Source organism: Psammomys obesus, unplaced genomic scaffold (assembly GCF_907164565.1).
Source record: "Psammomys obesus unplaced genomic scaffold, mPsaObe1.curated_primary_1811, whole genome shotgun sequence".
NCBI lineage: Eukaryota > Metazoa > Chordata > Mammalia > Rodentia > Muridae > Psammomys > Psammomys obesus.
Genome location: NW_026596057.1, coordinates 30587930 through 30606033, shown reverse-complemented (window position 1 = coordinate 30606033; position 18104 = coordinate 30587930). Strand labels below are relative to the sequence as shown.

General features: G+C 37.4%; 1 protein-coding gene across 3 annotated transcripts in view; it reads left to right on the top strand.

Moving 5' to 3' along the window:
- Positions 1 to 18104, top strand: part of Dennd1b (DENN domain containing 1B) — a 227737-nt gene that overhangs the window by 47829 nt on the left and 161804 nt on the right. For 2 of the 3 annotated variants that reach the window (XM_055624574.1, XM_055624573.1), the window contains exon 3: positions 10851 to 10894. The exons of the other annotated variant lie outside the window; for it this stretch is intronic. In XM_055624574.1, coding sequence (XP_055480549.1) covers positions 10851 to 10894 — 44 coding nt within the window. The remainder of the gene's footprint in view (positions 1 to 10850; positions 10895 to 18104) is intronic. 3 annotated transcript variants of the gene reach the window in all.

The window sequence follows — 18104 nt, the reverse complement described above, 5'->3', positions numbered from 1 at the left end:
CCTGAACATTGACATATGGGATGGGGGATAACATGTGTGTGTATGTGTATACGTGTATAACTGTAAGATAATGTGGATAGCGGGATGCCTGTGCATTGACATATGGGATGGGGGATAACGTGTGTACATGTGTATAACTGTAAGACTGTTGTCCTCCACGGTTACTTCTGAGATGACACAGCCACAAATGCCATGAAACATTTCAATTTTAATGTCGTTCTTTTCACTGGGATCTGGAAATAGGATTATGATGTTAGTATTTATTATCATGAAAGACTTTTCAAAACATTTGGTAGTGTTTTTCTTACTGAATTATTTCCTGATGTAATTGCTGTGAATGATCGTGGTTTTCGTAGTTCTGTGAATACACACATGTATATGTACATAATAAGGGAGATTCTAGGGCTTGGAGAGAGCTCTGAGACTGAAACCACTTGCTTCACAATCAGGAGTGTTGGAGTTTGGATTTCAGCCCCAACATAACAAGCTGGGCGCCCTGCAGACACCACTTAACTCCAGCTCTGTGGGAACTGACACTCTCTTCTGGCTTCTGTTTTTATATACACACAAATAAATCTTATTTAAAAATAAAGAGGATTCTGAATTACTGAAATAGCTTGGAATATTTATAGCTAACAAATATTAAATTTCTTACTGCTACTCTTTAAGATGGATGTGGTCTGGTATTAGTTCTCAGGGTGTGATTCTTGTAGTCTGAGCAGGATCAGTTAAGTACCACAAGGAGCTTGTTAGACCCACGTATGCTAGATTAGCAGTACTGTGTGTGAGATCTAGCAATCTGAGTTGCAGTAAGAACTTTCCTGACACTTCTGTTGTACACTGATGTTGAGAAGACTTCTCACAAGATCCTTAAGAAGTTAATAAAATTTTGTATTTATGATATGTCTTCAAATATGTATTTTAATTGTCACAGTATTTGCATATGTTCTTTTGGACACCTGTGACATCTCAGTGGATGTATTCAATGTGTTATGATCAAACCTTGGTAACTGGCATGTCTGTCACCTCTCGTGTGTTAACTTTAAAATAATTTGTATAATCACATGACTATATTTTATTGAGATTGAATCTTCTCTAATTTGGATTTTCAAAATGAATTTCTTTTATTTTCAATATTGTTTATGTTCTTAAAATGTGTGAAATTACATAGCTCATAATAGTTTTCTTTTTTAGAGTGGGTGTGTGACTTACAACTTTGCATTACTAGAGTGTCAGAATGACTGATATACTTTCATCAGTCCTATAAGATATGCTTTGCTGTTGTGCGTGCTGCATTTGCAAGGTATTGATTGTTATGGTCTCTGGAGCTTCAGCAAGGTCCTAAATAACTTGTGGGATGTTTTCTTAAATCCTTTGCATCAGGTTGGATATAAAATTATAGCAATTATGAGTTTGAAACACTTTAGCATATCTGACAGAAATTATAATTTTAACTTTGGTTATCGAAGCATATGCTTTTAAATATGTTTACACGGTAGTGCAAGAAGGACATTTATGTGACACACTTGGGTAGACAAGGTGGCTGTTCTTTGGTTTAACCCGAGTTGGGAAGGTAGGTTGAGTATGCAGCTGTCAGCACCCTCAATGGTGTCAGAAGGCATCATGACCCCAGTGAGCAGAGTCAGCACGCCTCCTGCCACAGCTTGTCATTTTACACATGCTTCCGTTTATCGTACTTCTTAGTCATTCAGTTTCAAATAGTCATAGTTTTCAAAGTATGCATTTTAAAATGCATTTGTATATTTTGGTAAAAGATCAGTATTTATGGATTTAACTGAAAAAGATCACTTCTTTTTTTTAATGTTAGTATGTGATAACTAATTTATAGTTATAACTACTCACATATTGAAGTTTTCTTTTCATCAGTTAATGCTGACAGGAACCTTAATGTTGACTGAATCTACGTGATATCTGTTGGCTATTGATGATGATGAGAAGTCCCACTTTGTTGGCCTTCAATGCCAAATTAAAGCGTTACCTAAATGAATACTTAATATTACCTGAACAACTAATTCATGCCTCCTTGTTGCTTCAGAGAGCTTCCTATGGCATGAGGGTGGGGGAGGAACCAAAAGTTTTTATACTCCAGTTTTAAATCCTCCACACTTATTTCTCAAATTTACTAGAAATTGTGCTTTTCTGCTTCCTCTTCCTGTAACAGCAGAAAAAACTTTCGATTCTCTTCAAGCTCTGGGTCCTTGTCCTGATTAGGATTCCACTCCCACTGCCTTCTTAGGGATCTTAGGTCATTGTTCCTGTCAGCATGCACAAATACATACTGCTGTCAAAGAAAAGGGCATCTAGCTGAGTCTTCTATCTCTTTTTTCATCTTGTACAGCCTTGCTTACTTAGTTCCTTTGCTTGGACGCAAGTCTCCTGCCTGGTGCTCATCCCACAAGTTCTGTCTGCCTCTTCCCATGCCCTGCTCTTCTTACAATGGCTTGGCCTCTGTAAATGTGGCTACCATTCTGCAGCCATCACCATTGTGGCTGGCAGCGCTGGTGAGTTTTGTTTTCATTACTCATCTCTAAGGGTATGCCGCTTCCCTTGATGACCAAGCATGGCAGCTGTGCTGTCCTTTCTGCCGTTTCTTTCTTCTTTGGTTGCCGCTACTTCTCTTCCCAATTCAGCTTATCCCTTCAAACTCTCTCCCTGCTATGCAATATTCTTGATATGTTAAATTTTGCAAACTTATACAAGGGATACTAGGCTTTCTTTTGTTTTTCAAGATATCATAGATACTGTTTTTCCAGCTTAGACTATTTTCTGTTGCCCAAAACATCCATTGGGTTATTTGGATCCATTGGATTTTATATAATATGTTTCCTAGTTAGAAGTACTATTGCTATGTAATACCATGAGATGAGATTCCATGACCAAAAGCAAGTTGCAGAGGGAAGAGTCCATTGGCTTACATTCCACATCACAGTCCGTCGTTGAAGGGAGGCAGGACAGAAACCCAAACAGGGCAGGAACCTGGATGCAGGGCTTATTCAGAGACTAAAAAGGGGTACTGTTTACTGATTTGCTCCTTATGGCTTCCTCAGCCTGCTTTCTTATAGAACCCAGGACCACCAGCCCAGGGATGGCACTAACCAACATGGGCTGGGCCCTCCTCCAACAATCACTAATTATGAAAATGTCTATAAGCTTGCCTACAGCCTGATTTTATGGAGGCATGCGCGCGCGCGCGCGCACACACACACACACACACACACATAATTTTATTTATTTATTTATTTATTTATTTATTTATTTATTTATTTATTTATTTATTTATATTTACTTTATATTCTTACTGTGGCCCAATACCTTCTCCCTTCCTATGGCTGTCCTCTCTCCTTCCCCCTTCCCCTTTTCCTCAGAAAAGGGTAGCTCTCTTTCGCATCCACCTCAGCACATCAAGTTTCATCAGGACTGAGCATGTCCTCTTCCCCTGTGGCCTGGCAAGGCAGTCCCGGCCAGGGGGAAATTATCAAAAAGCTTGGCAAATGAGTTCATGTCTGATGTAGTCCCCACTTCCCGTACTAGATGACCCACATGAGGCCTAAGCTGCTCATTGGCTACATCTTTGTGGGGGCCTAGGTCCAGTTCCTGCATGGTCCTTCGTTGATGTTTCAGTCTCATCAAGCCCCTCTGGGCCCTGGTTAGTTGGCTCTGTTGATCTTCTTATAGAGCTCCTCTCAGCTCCAGATCCTTTTCTCTTTCCTCCCATTTTTCCACAAGATGTCCTACATATCACACAATGTTTGGCTGTGAGTTTTAGCATCTGTTTTGAGAAGCTGCTGGGTAGAGCCTTTCAGAGGGTAGAGCCTCTGCCAGGCTCCTGTCTGCAAGTTTAGCAGAGTATCATTCATAGTGTCAGGGTTGGCACTCTCCAATAGGGTGGATCTTTGTTTGTGCCAGGTATTGGATGGGCATTTCCTCAGTCTGAGCTCTATTTGCTTTATCTTTATCTCCGCACATCTTGTAGGCAGGGTAAAATTTGGGTCAAAGTTTTTGTAGGTGGGTTGGTGTTTCCTTTCTCCATCCTCTTAACTCTCTGTGCCCCCTCTCCCACCTTGTTCCATCCCTTTAGTCACTTCCTTTGTCTATACTTTTTTAAATTAAATTATTTTTTTTATTAATTACAGTTAATTCATTTTATATCCCAGCTGTAGCCCCCTCCCTCATTCCCTTCCAATTACTCCTTCCCTCCCTTATCTCTTCCAATGCCCCTCTCCAAGTTCACTGATAGGGGAGGTCCTCCTCCCCTTCCATCTGACTCTAGCTTATCAGGTCTCATCAGGATTGGCTGTGTTATCCTCCTCTGTGGCCTGGCAAGGTTGTTCTCCCCTCAGAGGGAGGTGATCAAAGAGTCACCCCCTGAGTCCATGTCAGAGACAGTCCCTGTTCCCCTTACTAGGGAACCCACTTGGAGACTGAGCTACCATGGGCTACATCTGAGCAGGGGTTCTAGGTTATATCCATGAATGGTCCTTGGTTGGAGTGTCAGTCTCAGAAAAGACCCCTGTGTTCAAATTTTCTGGTTCTGTTGCTCTCCTTGTGGACCCTCCAGGTCTTACTATCTCCCCCTTCTTTCATAAGATTCCCAGCACTCTGCCCAAAGTTTGGTTGTGAGTCTCAGCATCTGTTTTGATACACTGCTGGGTAGCGTCTTACAGAGGCAGTCTTTGGTAGGCTCCTGTCCTGTTGCCTGTTTTCTCCTATTTCCAATGTCCATCCCATTTGTCTTTTTGAGTGGGGATTGATCAACTTACCCTGGGTCCTCCTTGCTCAGCTTCTTTAGGTGTGCAGATTTTAGTATGTTTATCCTTTATTATATGTCTAATATCCACTTTTAAGTGAGTATATACCGTGTGTGTCTTTCTGCTTCTGGGATAATTCACTCAGGATGATCTTTTCTAGTTCCTACAATTTGCCTGCAAATTTCATGATTTCCTTGTTTTTAATTGCTGAGTAGTTTTCCATTATGTAAATGTACCACAATTTCTGTGTTCATTCCTCTGTTGAGGGACATCTGGGTTGCTTCTGGATTCTGGCTATTACAAATAAAGCTGCTATGAACATGATTGAGCAAATGTCCTTGTGTACTTGAGCATCTTTTGGATATATGCCTAGGAGTGGGATAGCTGGATCTTGAGGAAGCGCTATTCCTAATTGTCTGAGAAAGTGCCAGATTGATTTCCAAAGTGGTTGTACCAGTTTGCATTCCCACCAGCAATGGAGGAGGGTTCCTCTTTCTCCACACCTCTGTCATTCTATCTCTGCTTCTGAGCAAGATTTATGCATCCTTTGGATCCTCTATGTTACTTATCTTCTTTGGGTCTGTGCCTCATAGTATGCTTATCCTGTACTATGTGACTAAAATCTACTTATAAGTGAGTACAAAACATGTATGTCTTTCTGGGTCTGGGTTACCTTACTCAGGATGATCTTTTCTAATTCCATGCATTTGTCTGTAAATTTCGTGATTTCTTTGTTTTTAAATGTACTGCAATTTCTGTATTCATTCTTCAGTCGAGGGATATGTATGTTGTTTCCAGATTCTGGCTATTGTGAATAAAGCTACTAACAACATAGTTGAGCAAGTGTCCTTGTTGTATGGTGTAGCATCTTTTGGGTTTATACCCAGAAGATATATAAAGGTATATAGCTGGGTCTTGAGGTAAAGCTATTCCCAGTTTTCTGAGAAAGCACCAGATTGATTTCCAAAGTTGATGTGTAAGTTTACACTCCACCAAAAAGAGGCGTGTTCCCTTTTCTCTATACCCTCACCAGCATGTGCTGTTGCTTGAGATTTTGATTTTAGCCATTCTGATCATTTAAGATGGAATCTCAGAGTTGTTTTGATTTGCGTTTGACTGTTGACTAAGGAAGTTGAACATTCCCTTAAGTGTTTCTCAGCCATTCCTCTGTTGAGAACTCTCTGTTTAGTTCTGTGCCCCATTTTTTAATTGGTTTATTTTGTTTATTGGTGTTGAAGTTTTGAGTTCATTATATATTTTTGGATATTAGCCCTTTGTCAGAAGTAGGATTGGTGAAGATCTTTTCCTTATCTGTAGACTGTTGTTTCCTTCTATTGACAGTATCCTTTGTCTTACAGAGCTTTTCAATTTCAAGAGGTCCCATTTATTTACTGTTGATCTTAGAACCTGAGCTCTTGGTGTCCTGTTCAGGAGGTTGTCTCCTGTGCCAATGAGTATGAAACTCTTTCCCACTTTACTTTAGAGTATCTGGTGTTATATTGAGGTCTTTGATCCACTTGGATTTGAGTTTTGTTCAGGAAGATAAATATGGATCTATTTGGATTTTTTCTACATGCAGACATCCAGTTAGACCAGCACCATTTGTTGAAAATGCTGTCTTTTTCCCACTGTCTGGTTTTGGCTCCTTTGTCAAAAATCAAGTGACCATAGTGATGTAGGTTTATTTCTGGGTGTTCGATTCAGTTCTGTCGAGCAACCAGTCTATATCTGCCAGTACCATGCAGCTTTTGTTACTATTGCTCTATAGTACAGCTTGAGATATAGGGTGGAGATACCTCCATAAGTTCTTTTATTGTGTAGGATTGTTTTAGCTATTCAGGTTTTTGTTTGTTTGTTTGTTTTTCCATATGAATTTGAGAATTGTTCTTTCACGATCTATAAAGAACTGTGCTGTTATTTTGATGGGGGATTGCACTGAATCTGTAGATTGCTTTTCATAAGATATACTATGTTAATCCTACCCATCCACGATCATGGGCGATCTTTCCATCTTTTGATACCTTCTTCAGTTTCTTTCTTCAGAGACTTGAAGTTCTTGTCATACAGGTCTTTCACTTGCTTGGTTAGAATTACGCCAAGATACTTTATATTTGTGGCTGTTGTGAAGGGGTATTTTCCCTAATTTCTTTTTTAGTCCGTTTGTTATTTGTGTACAGGAGGGCTACTAATTTTTTTTTTTTAATTAAACGTGTATCTAGCCACTTTGCTAAAGCTGTTTATCAGCTATAGGAGTTCTCCGGTGAAATTTTTAGGGTCACTTACATACACTCTCCTATTATCTGCAAATAGTAATACTTTGACTTTTTCCTTTCTAATTTGTATCTCCTTGATCTTCATTTGTTGTCTTAATGCTCTAGCTAGAACTTCAGGTACTAGGTTGAAGAGGTATGGAGAAAGTGGGAAGCCTTGTCTTGTCCCTGATTTTAGTGGAATTTCTTTGAGTTTTTCTCCATTTAATTTGATTTTGGCAATCAGCTTGCTGTATATTGTTTTTGATTATGTTTAGGTATGGACCTTGTATCCCTGATCTCTCCAAGAGTTTCAGTATGAAGGGATGTTGGATTTTGTCAAAGGCTTTTCCTGTACCTAATGAGATGATCATATGATTTTTTTCTTTGAGTTTGTTTATATGGTGGATTACGCTAATGAATGTCTGTACCTTGAACCATCACTGACTCCCTGATAAAGCGTGTACCACCATATTCTGCCTATGTATGCTTTCTCTTTAATGTTTCTCTTTTCAGTAAATGGCAGGGACCTTGTTTTAACTTCACTATGGTATCTCCATAGGTGAACAGGTAAAAAAAATCACACATTTTCAAAAAAGTACTAATTTTTATTAAACAATATTCATTTTTCCAACAGACATTCCTTTTTTAGCATTTCTTGAATTTATCAAATGAGAGAATATTCAGATTGAGTTGAGTTGTCATGTCGTAGTAATGTTGCTTAACAGAATGCTTTGCGCAAACTTTAGGTAGATTCTGTCCATCAATGCTGTGGAGAATCACAAGGCAAGGGCTTTAGTTTTCAATGAAATAGGAGGAACTTAGATGGGCCACAAAGATATTTATTATTGGAAAATATTTGAGGTAAGTTCTTTACTCTCAGCCAAGAATGCTGCAGTCTTAATTACCCAGCTGTAAACGAGGCGGAGAGGTTCTCCTGCTTTGACCTCATCCCCTGGTACATAAACTTCATTCCACAATGGAAGTAAAACAACCATTAAAGAAATCTCTAATCTAAGAGGTTGAGAAATGGCTCAGCAGGTAAGAGCGCTGGCTGTTTTTGCAGGGTCCTTGTTTGGATCCTAACACTTACCAGGTAACTCACAACTGCCTAGAATTCCAGTTTCAGGGAATTCATTGCTCTCTTCTGACGTACAGACATGCGGACAAAACATACACATAAAGTAAAATAAGTAATTAAAAAACAAATTAGTACTCAAGCAAAGTACAAATATTTTACATTCTATTTTTCTAGAAGTATATATTGTCTGAACTCTGGTTTTCTAAATGCATAAAGAAACTATATATTTAATTTGAATTCCCCAGAATCAAAGAGATTGTATTCATTTATGGCAATTAAAAAGTTATTTATCCTGTAGTTTAGTATAATCCACACAAGTATCTTCAGATATTTTTGTTTTTTATTACGGTCTAGAAAATATGAAATGTCAAATCATGGGATTTGTCTTATTTTTATATTTAAAAAATTGTAAGTTTAAAACACTTGTGCTCATATACAAATAGTAGTTTATTGTTATCTACAAGGTTACTGACTTAAACAAAATTTGTGTACTTATGTTGTAATTATGTGAGAATGAATTTCCGTAATTTTCCTGTCAGCAGCCATGTTTCTAGGTAGGATGGACTCTCCCTGGGCGCAGTGGCTGCAGGGAACAGTGTCCCCAACACTGTTGCACAGCCCGGCCAGCAGTTCTCAGCCCTTCACCCGGAAGATCGGCATAAAATTAGGTTGAGGGTCTGGAGTAATCCTCAGGGAAGAGAAAATGCAACCTTTGTTTGAAGTGGCAAAATCGGATTATTTTTCTCAGGTCTTTTGTTCCTTTGCAGTACTCTAAAAGGTTGCTACAAATATGTAGCTGGACTGTAACCACATAAGCAGTAACTAAATTAATCCCCTTCAAATGTGGTTGCACATGATTCTAATACAGTTTTGCATGCTGCTAAAGATGAGATTTATTTAATGAAAGTAAATAGGATATCTTCCACTAGATGTTTAATCCAACAGACCTTTCCATACTGTCATTTGTTTCACGTCTATGAAAGCATAGTATGTAGAAAAAGATGAACGAACAAAGGTGTGTGAATAAGTGAGGCAGCGAAGGCATGCTTAGCTAAGTGCGGCCAACTGGCAAACCAGCTGCAAGGGCTGTGCAACAGGTAAATGTCCCAGCTCACACTCAGGCCTAGGAAGCCTGCTTATGCTTTGAAATGGCAACTACTGTGAAGTTGTGGTTCATGAAGAGGGATCGGCTGTTAAGCATTGAAGCCCTTTCTATGCCTGTGACTGGCCTACTTTTGTGTGATGATTTGTTTTTATTGCCATTGATTTACTGTCATACTTTATTTACAAAGATTCTCCTGTATACTTTTGCTTTATGAGATTCAAATCATAACAGCCTCAGTTTTGGTAAAAGCACCATATAAATCTACACAATTTGGGAATGTAATTATCTACAGGATCTACAAGATAATTCTGCCTGAGGATTTTCACTCGATCTTGGGGGTGTTTTTCTCCTTAACTACAGAAATGTAGACATTTGTTTTACGTGGATGAGGACAAACCATCTGATGTTGCCTTCATAAATTTCTACTGTATGGTTTTATGCAAGATGTTTTTGTGGCTTATTTATAGTGACTTATGTGGAAGATTTTCATTACTTAATTATTAAGTTAAAATTCTTGTGGAAGCATGCTTTGTTTGAAAGTTAAGATCTTAAAAAAAAGCACTCTATTAAACATACAGGAGGAAAAACTAGAGGAGCTGGTGCTGGCTGTCTATTGATTGGGGAATTAACGCTTAAGATATGTCACAACCTGGTTTTATTTTAAAAAAAAAACACACTCTAAAATGGTGGTAGTTATGAAATGGAGTTGTTCCCTGATTGTATACACAGAGGAGAGAGAGTCTCTGGGCTACCGATTCTTTTTACTTGTGATGGAGTTTAGACTTTGTCAGACTGGCACCGTATGTTAGTTTTATCATGGGGTTTCAGCAGCCTAATCCATTGTTAGTTACCCTTTAAAACTCATTTGAAATATTCAGCTTTGTTTTTTGGCAGAATTAAGTATATGGTCAAAATATTTGTTAGTACTAATTTAAAGCCAACAATGCTATCCTTTACCCCCTTTAAAAAGGGGGGTTTAGACATGTGAAAATAAACAACCTGTACTAATATTTATAAAGTTGTTGATTTATTGTACTGTATCTAGATATTCATACACATACAAATCACATTTTATTTCTTGAAGTGTATTACAAAATCAAATTTACTTTAAATAAGCTGTCTTTAACCTACCTAGCAGTTTGTCTATTACTTAAATATTACTTTGCATTTTAAATATGAGCGTTTAAAAGTGATATAAAGCAAACATGATTATTAACATCATACATTCTTAACTGAAATTTAAAGTGGAATTTTAAAGTAATATTCTTTGGTTTAGTCTCTAAGGCTGTGTTTGATTATTATTAACTACTATTTATATATTTTTATTTTCAATCCAAAACTAGCATTTTTAAAAGTAGTTAAATTGAGACTATATTGTTCAGAACCTTGGAATCTGAGGTATGCAAATAAACAGATTACTAAAAGGAATGAGTTTTAGTAACTTGATTAAGTTAGGAATTTTATTATACTCTATTTCTAAGATTATTTAACCCCAAATGTCAAACATTTAATTTGATAAAAATAGAGAAATGAACTTAAAATTGTGTTAAAAAATCAGAATTGATCATTATAAGAATATTAACAAAATTGTTGCCTTAAACATCTTCCTAAGTTGTTTTTTAACAATGTATGTCAATTGTTTACAGATCCTGTGGTATTGTGGAAATTCCCAGAGGACTTTGGAGACCAGGTTGGGAACATAACTTAAAAACATTTTAAGTTGAAACGTTCCATTATTACTATGAACTGCTGATACTGTATATGTAGCTGCAATTATTTTTTCTTGATCAACGTTGAAAAGGAAAAAGTATGGAGAATATATGGAAGGATTTTTAGAAGTGACCAAGTGGGTGAGTTAAGAAGCACTTGTATTGAAAAATCATAGCAGCTGCATGTTTATGGTCTCTGTATAGTTTTACACATTCACCTATGGGATATATATTTGGGGACAATAAATAACCCTCAGTCAAAAAAACTTGATATTATTCATTCTTCATTAAATATGTTCATTATTTCTATCTACTTAGAAATAAGTGTAAGTACTGTGAATAAATATATTTTTTTTGTCACAGTAATTCCCCAATCACATTTAGGAGTTGAATTGGGAATATTTCCTTATTTCTAAATAATTTTTATCACTTAATTTTCTTAGATAGCTAAAACATCAGAAGGAAACTGCAGGATGATTTTTTTTTTGGTTGGCATTTTACAGTTTCTCTAGTTCTTTAAATATTTACAATGATCAAAATGATGAACTACTTAAATATATGTGTATAGAAAAAGATTTTAAAATTTTATATTATGGGAATATCATTTTAGGGCTGAATTATAGTTTACACTATTTTTTTTTTTGATAAAAATAAATCAGATAGGTATTCCCTGGATACCTATTCATTTGCCTAAAAAGAAGTGAGATTAATATAGTCTTATCATTGGTAAGATGATAATTTCACCAGCTCATACTTAAGTTCTCAGGTATGATTCCCAAAAAGTAAATCTCATAAAAGATATCTTTAAAGACATTCATTCAAAAATAGTATGCATGATTTTGAATGTTTTGAAAGGATAATTTTCTAGATGAGAATGTCAATCTGATAGATGGGAAATTTGGAGTTGATGTGAATGAGCCAATTATAGAGGCGTGTTATATACTGATTGTGCCTATTGCCCTTGACCATGAGGGTATGTCTTCTTAAGTTGCTTTTAACTTTTAGTGAACAGTGGATTTATAAATATCATAAATATTTTTAAGTAAGGCCCCACAGTGAAGAGGTGACTTTGAAATAGGAAGCTAAGCTGAGTGTGTTCTAATCCTGCAATGATTTTGGACTCATTTTACCAGTCTGAAGTGCTTGTTTCTTCATCTTCTTAGTTGTCTCTTGTCCACTGATCTACAAGCAACCTCTTGTCCCTTTTCGTCTAATTATTTTTATTTCTCCCTTTAAAACTGCTCCTTAAGATTCCTAGGGTCCTGGGGAGGCCTAACTATGGGATCACATATGAGGAAACATTCTTTTCAGTCCACCTGAGCAGATTGTAGTGTGATCACTTGTCGCCAGTCCTCTTGGCTGATAAAATGCTCTTTGTGAGTTTGATATAATACATCAGGCAGTCCTCCTGTACCAGGTCTAAACTAGAAGCAGTTCACTGTGTAAATGGGTGAACACTGATGTACCCAGGAATCCAGCACTTACCAGTCCTCACAGTCTTCTTTGTCTTGTCTTTCTGAGTACAAGGTTTCACTGTGTGCCTCTGCCTGGCCTGGAACTTGCTGTGTGGACCAGGCTGGCCTTGAATTCACACAGATTCCCCCCTTCTCTATCTCCACAGAGTGTGGGAATAAAGGTGGGCACCACCACACAGAGCATCCTCACAGTCTTTTAAACATTTTTAGTAGCATATATTATTTGTACAAAATATGAGGCTTCATTGTGATACGTATGTATGAAAATGATCATCTTCAGTCCCCTATCCTGCTCACGGTTCCCTGGCTATAACACTAAACCCTTTTTGTACTTTCACATGCTATTTCTATTTTCTATTGTCAATATATACATACTTGTAAATATGGCTGCTGAGTCAAGTTAGTGCTGCTCATATGTATGTTTTTGGGCTGACCGCTTGGAATTGGATAGCAGATCAGGGGGTTCATCCCTCGGGACCATTGATTCTCTGTCTTGGCAGTCATTAATTGCCTGTAGCTTTTAATCTATTTGTGAGCTTTATAAGAATTCACTCATCCACATTGGCATGTTGACTTTATTGTCATGGACCAGGTCTTGTTAAGTCTACCATATTGCTGAAATTTCTCCTTAATCTTAAACCCCAGCTTGAATGTTATTCTTCTAAAGCTTTCTTGAGCTTCTACAGAATCCTGTGTATGATTTCATAACCTCTGTTATATACGTCAGAGTCCTTCCTCTTTCCCATCTCCCCCTCTCTCATTGTTTTTTTTTTTTTTTTTTTTTTTTTTTTTTTTAGTTTCCACATGCCATAGTGGCTGGCACATAATAACGTGTAAATAAATGTTTATTTAATTGACTGAGTGACAGATTAAAGAAAGTTGAATTAACTCATGATAAGTTATGTTGACCACAGTGGGAAAAACAGGTAACTAATGTTTTGGGAAGGGATAATGCAAGAGCTCTGTGTGAGCTTAAGTTTAGAAAGATTTCAAGGGCTAGGACAAAAATAGTGGAGTTTCAATTAAGTACAAATGAAAGATGTGGGTTGGTAAGGAGTTTGCAGCTTGAAGTTCAGAGTGCTTCATCACTGACTCATGATGAGTGCCTCCTCCTGTCTTTCATTTCCGTAGATGTTGGAAAAGGGCACATGCCACAATCATGTTATGACATTCCGTTCATTAGCTAATCCTGTAGGAAGTATCTCGAAAGTTTAAATTATACTTTTAAGTGTGTCATAGTAAAATAAATATTTTTATGTGTGAATTTCAGCTGTGTTTTTGGGGGGTTTCTTATGTGTAGATTGCCAGCAAGCTGCCTGACAGTCAAAAACACTGCCACTTCACACAGTCTTATGTTCAACCAAGTGTAGCTGTCGTACTGTGCTATTTAGAAGGAATGCTTCTTAAACATGTGACCATTTATAGTTGTATATATTCATTCAGTCTTCTTTCCCTGTTTGAATTAAATGGGATTTGAATAATACAAAGATTTTCATCATTTAAAACTGAGCAGCATTAATATCTGGGTATTTTGTAATTTTATTTACTGTGAAGATCTTTATTTATGAAGATATAAATTATTCAGAAATAATTTATTGACTCTAGTGTTAGAAAAATAATTATAAAGAGTTATGGACTATTCAGAAATAAAATTTGAAAACTTGTTTGGGTGTAGTGCTGTCATAAAGATGTCATGTGAAAGGAAATTTTATTTACTACTCTTATGAGAGTGCGTATACACACATGCATATGTTTCTGTGTGTACATATACAAACCTATTTCTATGACAAATTGATTAGTTTTTAAGAATGTTAGGTTTTGTAAAGAGAGTAGGTGAATATAAAAAATTTATTTATATTTAGATGCTTCCTTTGTTTCATATTCCCAACAATTTGGAACTATTTTAGCAACCTTGAAATATCAGTTCTGTCTTATCAGTATGCTTTTGGCAGGAATAGTCAGTGCTAAGTCCTTGATATGTTGCTGTGCATCAAGAAGAGCACCAGACTGCAACTATTATAAGAATGAAATTTATTTTCTTTGAAGGTACAATGTTAGAAAATTTAATATAAACCATGCCCACACTCTCTTTTACTGTATACATGTTTTATTTTTTGAACTGTAGAAGTTAAAATTTTCATTGCCAACCATAGGAAAGTAATTTGGAAAAACAATGCTATTTTCTAAATTTTGTTTTATGGATTAACAGTGGACTAATGCACTTTCACAAATTTACACTGAAGAAGTATTTAAGAAACATTTGAGCTAACATTGTATTTGGAGCCCTGTAAAACTGCTCTGCTGACAGGTGAGAAGTTTTATTTTAGTGAGCTTCTAGAGGTAGGATGCTAGTATTTGTTTTTATATTAGTGAGATCACTGTATTCAAACTCTACAAATGATTTAGTCCACATAGGAAGGCCTGTCCATGCTGTGCAGCCTATAGAAGTCAAGTCGTATGTGATGCCAATGGAAACATTGTATCAGCAGTAGCAAAGTTGGGTTTTAGTTCTGCAGTGTTTGAGAGGAGCAGAGTGGACAGTTGCTTTTCCACAGTGACATCTTCTAGGCTGGTGCATCACAACAGTCTCCACACAGAATGAGCAGCGCGTGGTTCTAAGTGGAGTTGTTGTTCGGAACTCTACGTCTAAATTTGTTTTCACTTTGAAAAAAAGAAGTGGAAGTTGGTGAACTGTGAAACAACAGGTGGAAACACAGTAAGATGCCTGGATGTTACTTGATGGAAATAAAGCCTCTGAAAGTTGCCCTAAGTCCTTGGTTCTCATGGACTGTATTACTTTGAATAAGGCTTGCTTACATTTGCATGCTGCTTTATACATGAGTCTTAAAAAACTCTTAGGTTTAAGTTGAATGGGGCTTGGGATGAGAAGAGTCAGTATTCCCTGATTTTACCATTCTGTGTCTGGTGATTGTTCACTCCTTTCTCAGCACATCCTTAGTAGATAGGCTTTTTAAAAGAAGAAAGGTTGCTCATTGGTGTTCAGAGTTTCTGCCTAAATGCAGTTTGAGAGAACAAGTGCTGTGAGGACATTTCACTATAAAAAAAAATAGGTTTAAAAATATTGGGTATCAGCTGAAATACTGAACTTGGTCAACATATGGTACTAGCTAGCCTCATGTCCCCCCGCTCTTTTGTTATCTTGTTATTGTTACAGGGCTTAATGACAGTTGTAAGCCATGGTGGGGACGTGGGAGTTAGTCCACCCTGGGGAGAAGAGGAGGAACTGCAGTGTGGATTATGGAAATATGGATTGATCTCCAAAGAAACCTCTTTTTAAAGAAAAGGGGCTCAGTCAAAGAAAAGCTCAGAGAAAGTAATGAAAAGATGATAGAATATGATGTAAAAATGATCACTTGAAATCGTTCTTTCATTCCCAGCTGCTGTATTTTGGAGAAAAGAAATTATTATATTAAGGGAGAACTAAAAGAGCCAGATGAATAGCATTATTTATTAGGTATATTTTCATGTTGATTCAGATAAATTATGTGCATTTTAATAGATTTTACATATGCTAGATATTTTAAATCTTAAGAAGTATAATGTTAGGATGTTTACTATGAATACTTTAAGGAGAACACTAATTTTGGCCTTTTTATATAGACCTATTTGCAAAAAATCAGCTTCTAGGTTCTTAAATGTTTTAATCTTTAACTGATTGTAGTAGTGATCATTTTATTTAAAATATGAGTTGTTTTCTGTTTCTTTTAAACCTAATTATCCAAAGATTATACAATTTAATGTTTGTTCCATTGTGTTTTATCCATATGATTATAGCTTACTTTGCTTCGTACTAAATGATAATATATACCTTTATTTTAAACCTGTTTGCTCAGATTATATAACAATGAATTCTAGCAGTTTTTTTTTGTTTTGTTTTGTTTTGTTTTTTAAACAAAACGGGGATTCTTGCAGCTTTAGTTTTTGATACACTTATGTACAAAGAAAATCAAGCTTATGAATGTTAAGTTAAAGCTAGCAACTTGCTTGAGACATAGTGACTTCTTTGAAGGCCATTGGAGTAGTTCAAATTGCACTAAGGAAAAGTGCAGTAGACAATCGAAAGAGTGTATCTGTTATTTTCTCTAGTGTCTTTGTTGTGTAGGAATAAGTACATGAGATCTACCCACTGTATGCAATTCCAGGTCCTGTGAGCCCTGAGCAATGTGTATAGTAGGCCTCTGGAACCTCCTCAGCTCTCACGATTGAATGCTATGCGATTTTTGGTGAGCACCATCCTGCTCTCTGCTTCTTTGAATGTAACCATTTTTGATACTTCTTTTATGTTTTTGAAAGATGTTTATTGCACTTAGCATGATTGTCCTCAAAGTTCATCTATGATCTGGCATATGACAGGATAAGAACCTCACAGTATTAAGTGAGGTGAAAGCCTGCTCAATACTGGAGACTAGTGAACAATAGATAGACACTGGGAAGGACCACACTGGGCTACAGCCAACATATAACCTGGCCCATGAAGATGGGACCAGCTTTTGTGTGGCTATCCACAGTGGACTTTTCTGACGTCAGGGACAGCATTCACTAATATATTCCTGAAGGATCACCCAAGGATCTTGCCTGTGTCCATGACCTAACCTCACAAAGGAGTTCGCAAGTATGTAACAGGCATCTCTGAGCCCGAGAAAGGAATTCCTGATGAGGTGAAACTGGCATGTAATCTCTGTGTCCTTATCTAGTCCTCCCTTCACTTTTTTTAAATTTTAATTTTTTATGTTAATTACAGTTTATTTACTTTGTATCCCAGCTGTTGCCCTTTCCCTCATTGCCTCCCAATCTTACCCTTCCTCCCTCATCTCTTACCATGCCTCTCCCCAAGTCCACTGATAGGGGAGGTCCTCCTCTCCTTCCATCTGACCCTAGCCTATCAGGTCTCATCAGGGCTGACTGCATTATCTTCCTCTGTGGCCTGCTAAGGCTGCTCCCCACTTAGGGGAAGGTGATCCAAGAGCCAGCCACTGAGTTCATGTCAGAGACAGTCCTTTTCCCCTTACTAGGGAGCCCACTTGGAAACTGAGTTGCCATGGGGTACATGTGTGCAGGGGTTCTAGATTATCTCCATGCATGGTCCATAGTTGGAGTATCAGTCTCAGAAAGGACCCCTGGGCCCAGATCTTTTGGTTTTGTTCTCCTTGTGGAGCTCCTGTCTCTTCCAGGTCATTCTATCTCCTCCTTCTTTTATAAGATTCCCTGCAGTCTGCCCAGAGTTTGATTATGAGCCTCAGCATCTGCTTTGCTACACTGCTAGGTAGAGTCTTTCAGAGGCTCTCTGTGGTAGGCTCCTGCCCTGTTGCCTTTTTTTCTCCCTCTTTCGATTTCTGTCCTGTTTGCATTTCTGGGTGAGGATTGTTCATATTACCCAGTTTTTTCCTTCTTGCTTAGCTTCGTTAGGTGTACAGCTTTTAGTATGTTTATCCTAAACATACAGTTCTTCTGTCCTCTCCAGGTCTTACTAACTCCCCCTTCTTTCATATGATTTCCTGCGCTTTGCCCAAGGTTTGGTTATGAGCCTCAGCATCTGCTCTGATTCACTACTAGGTAGAGTCTCTCAGAGGCCTCTATGGTAGGCTCCTGTCTGGTTTCTTGTTTTCTCCTACTTCCAATGTCCATCCCATTTGTCTTTCTAAGTGAGAATTGGTCATCTTACCCTGGGTCCTCCTTGTTTAGTTTTTTCAGGTGT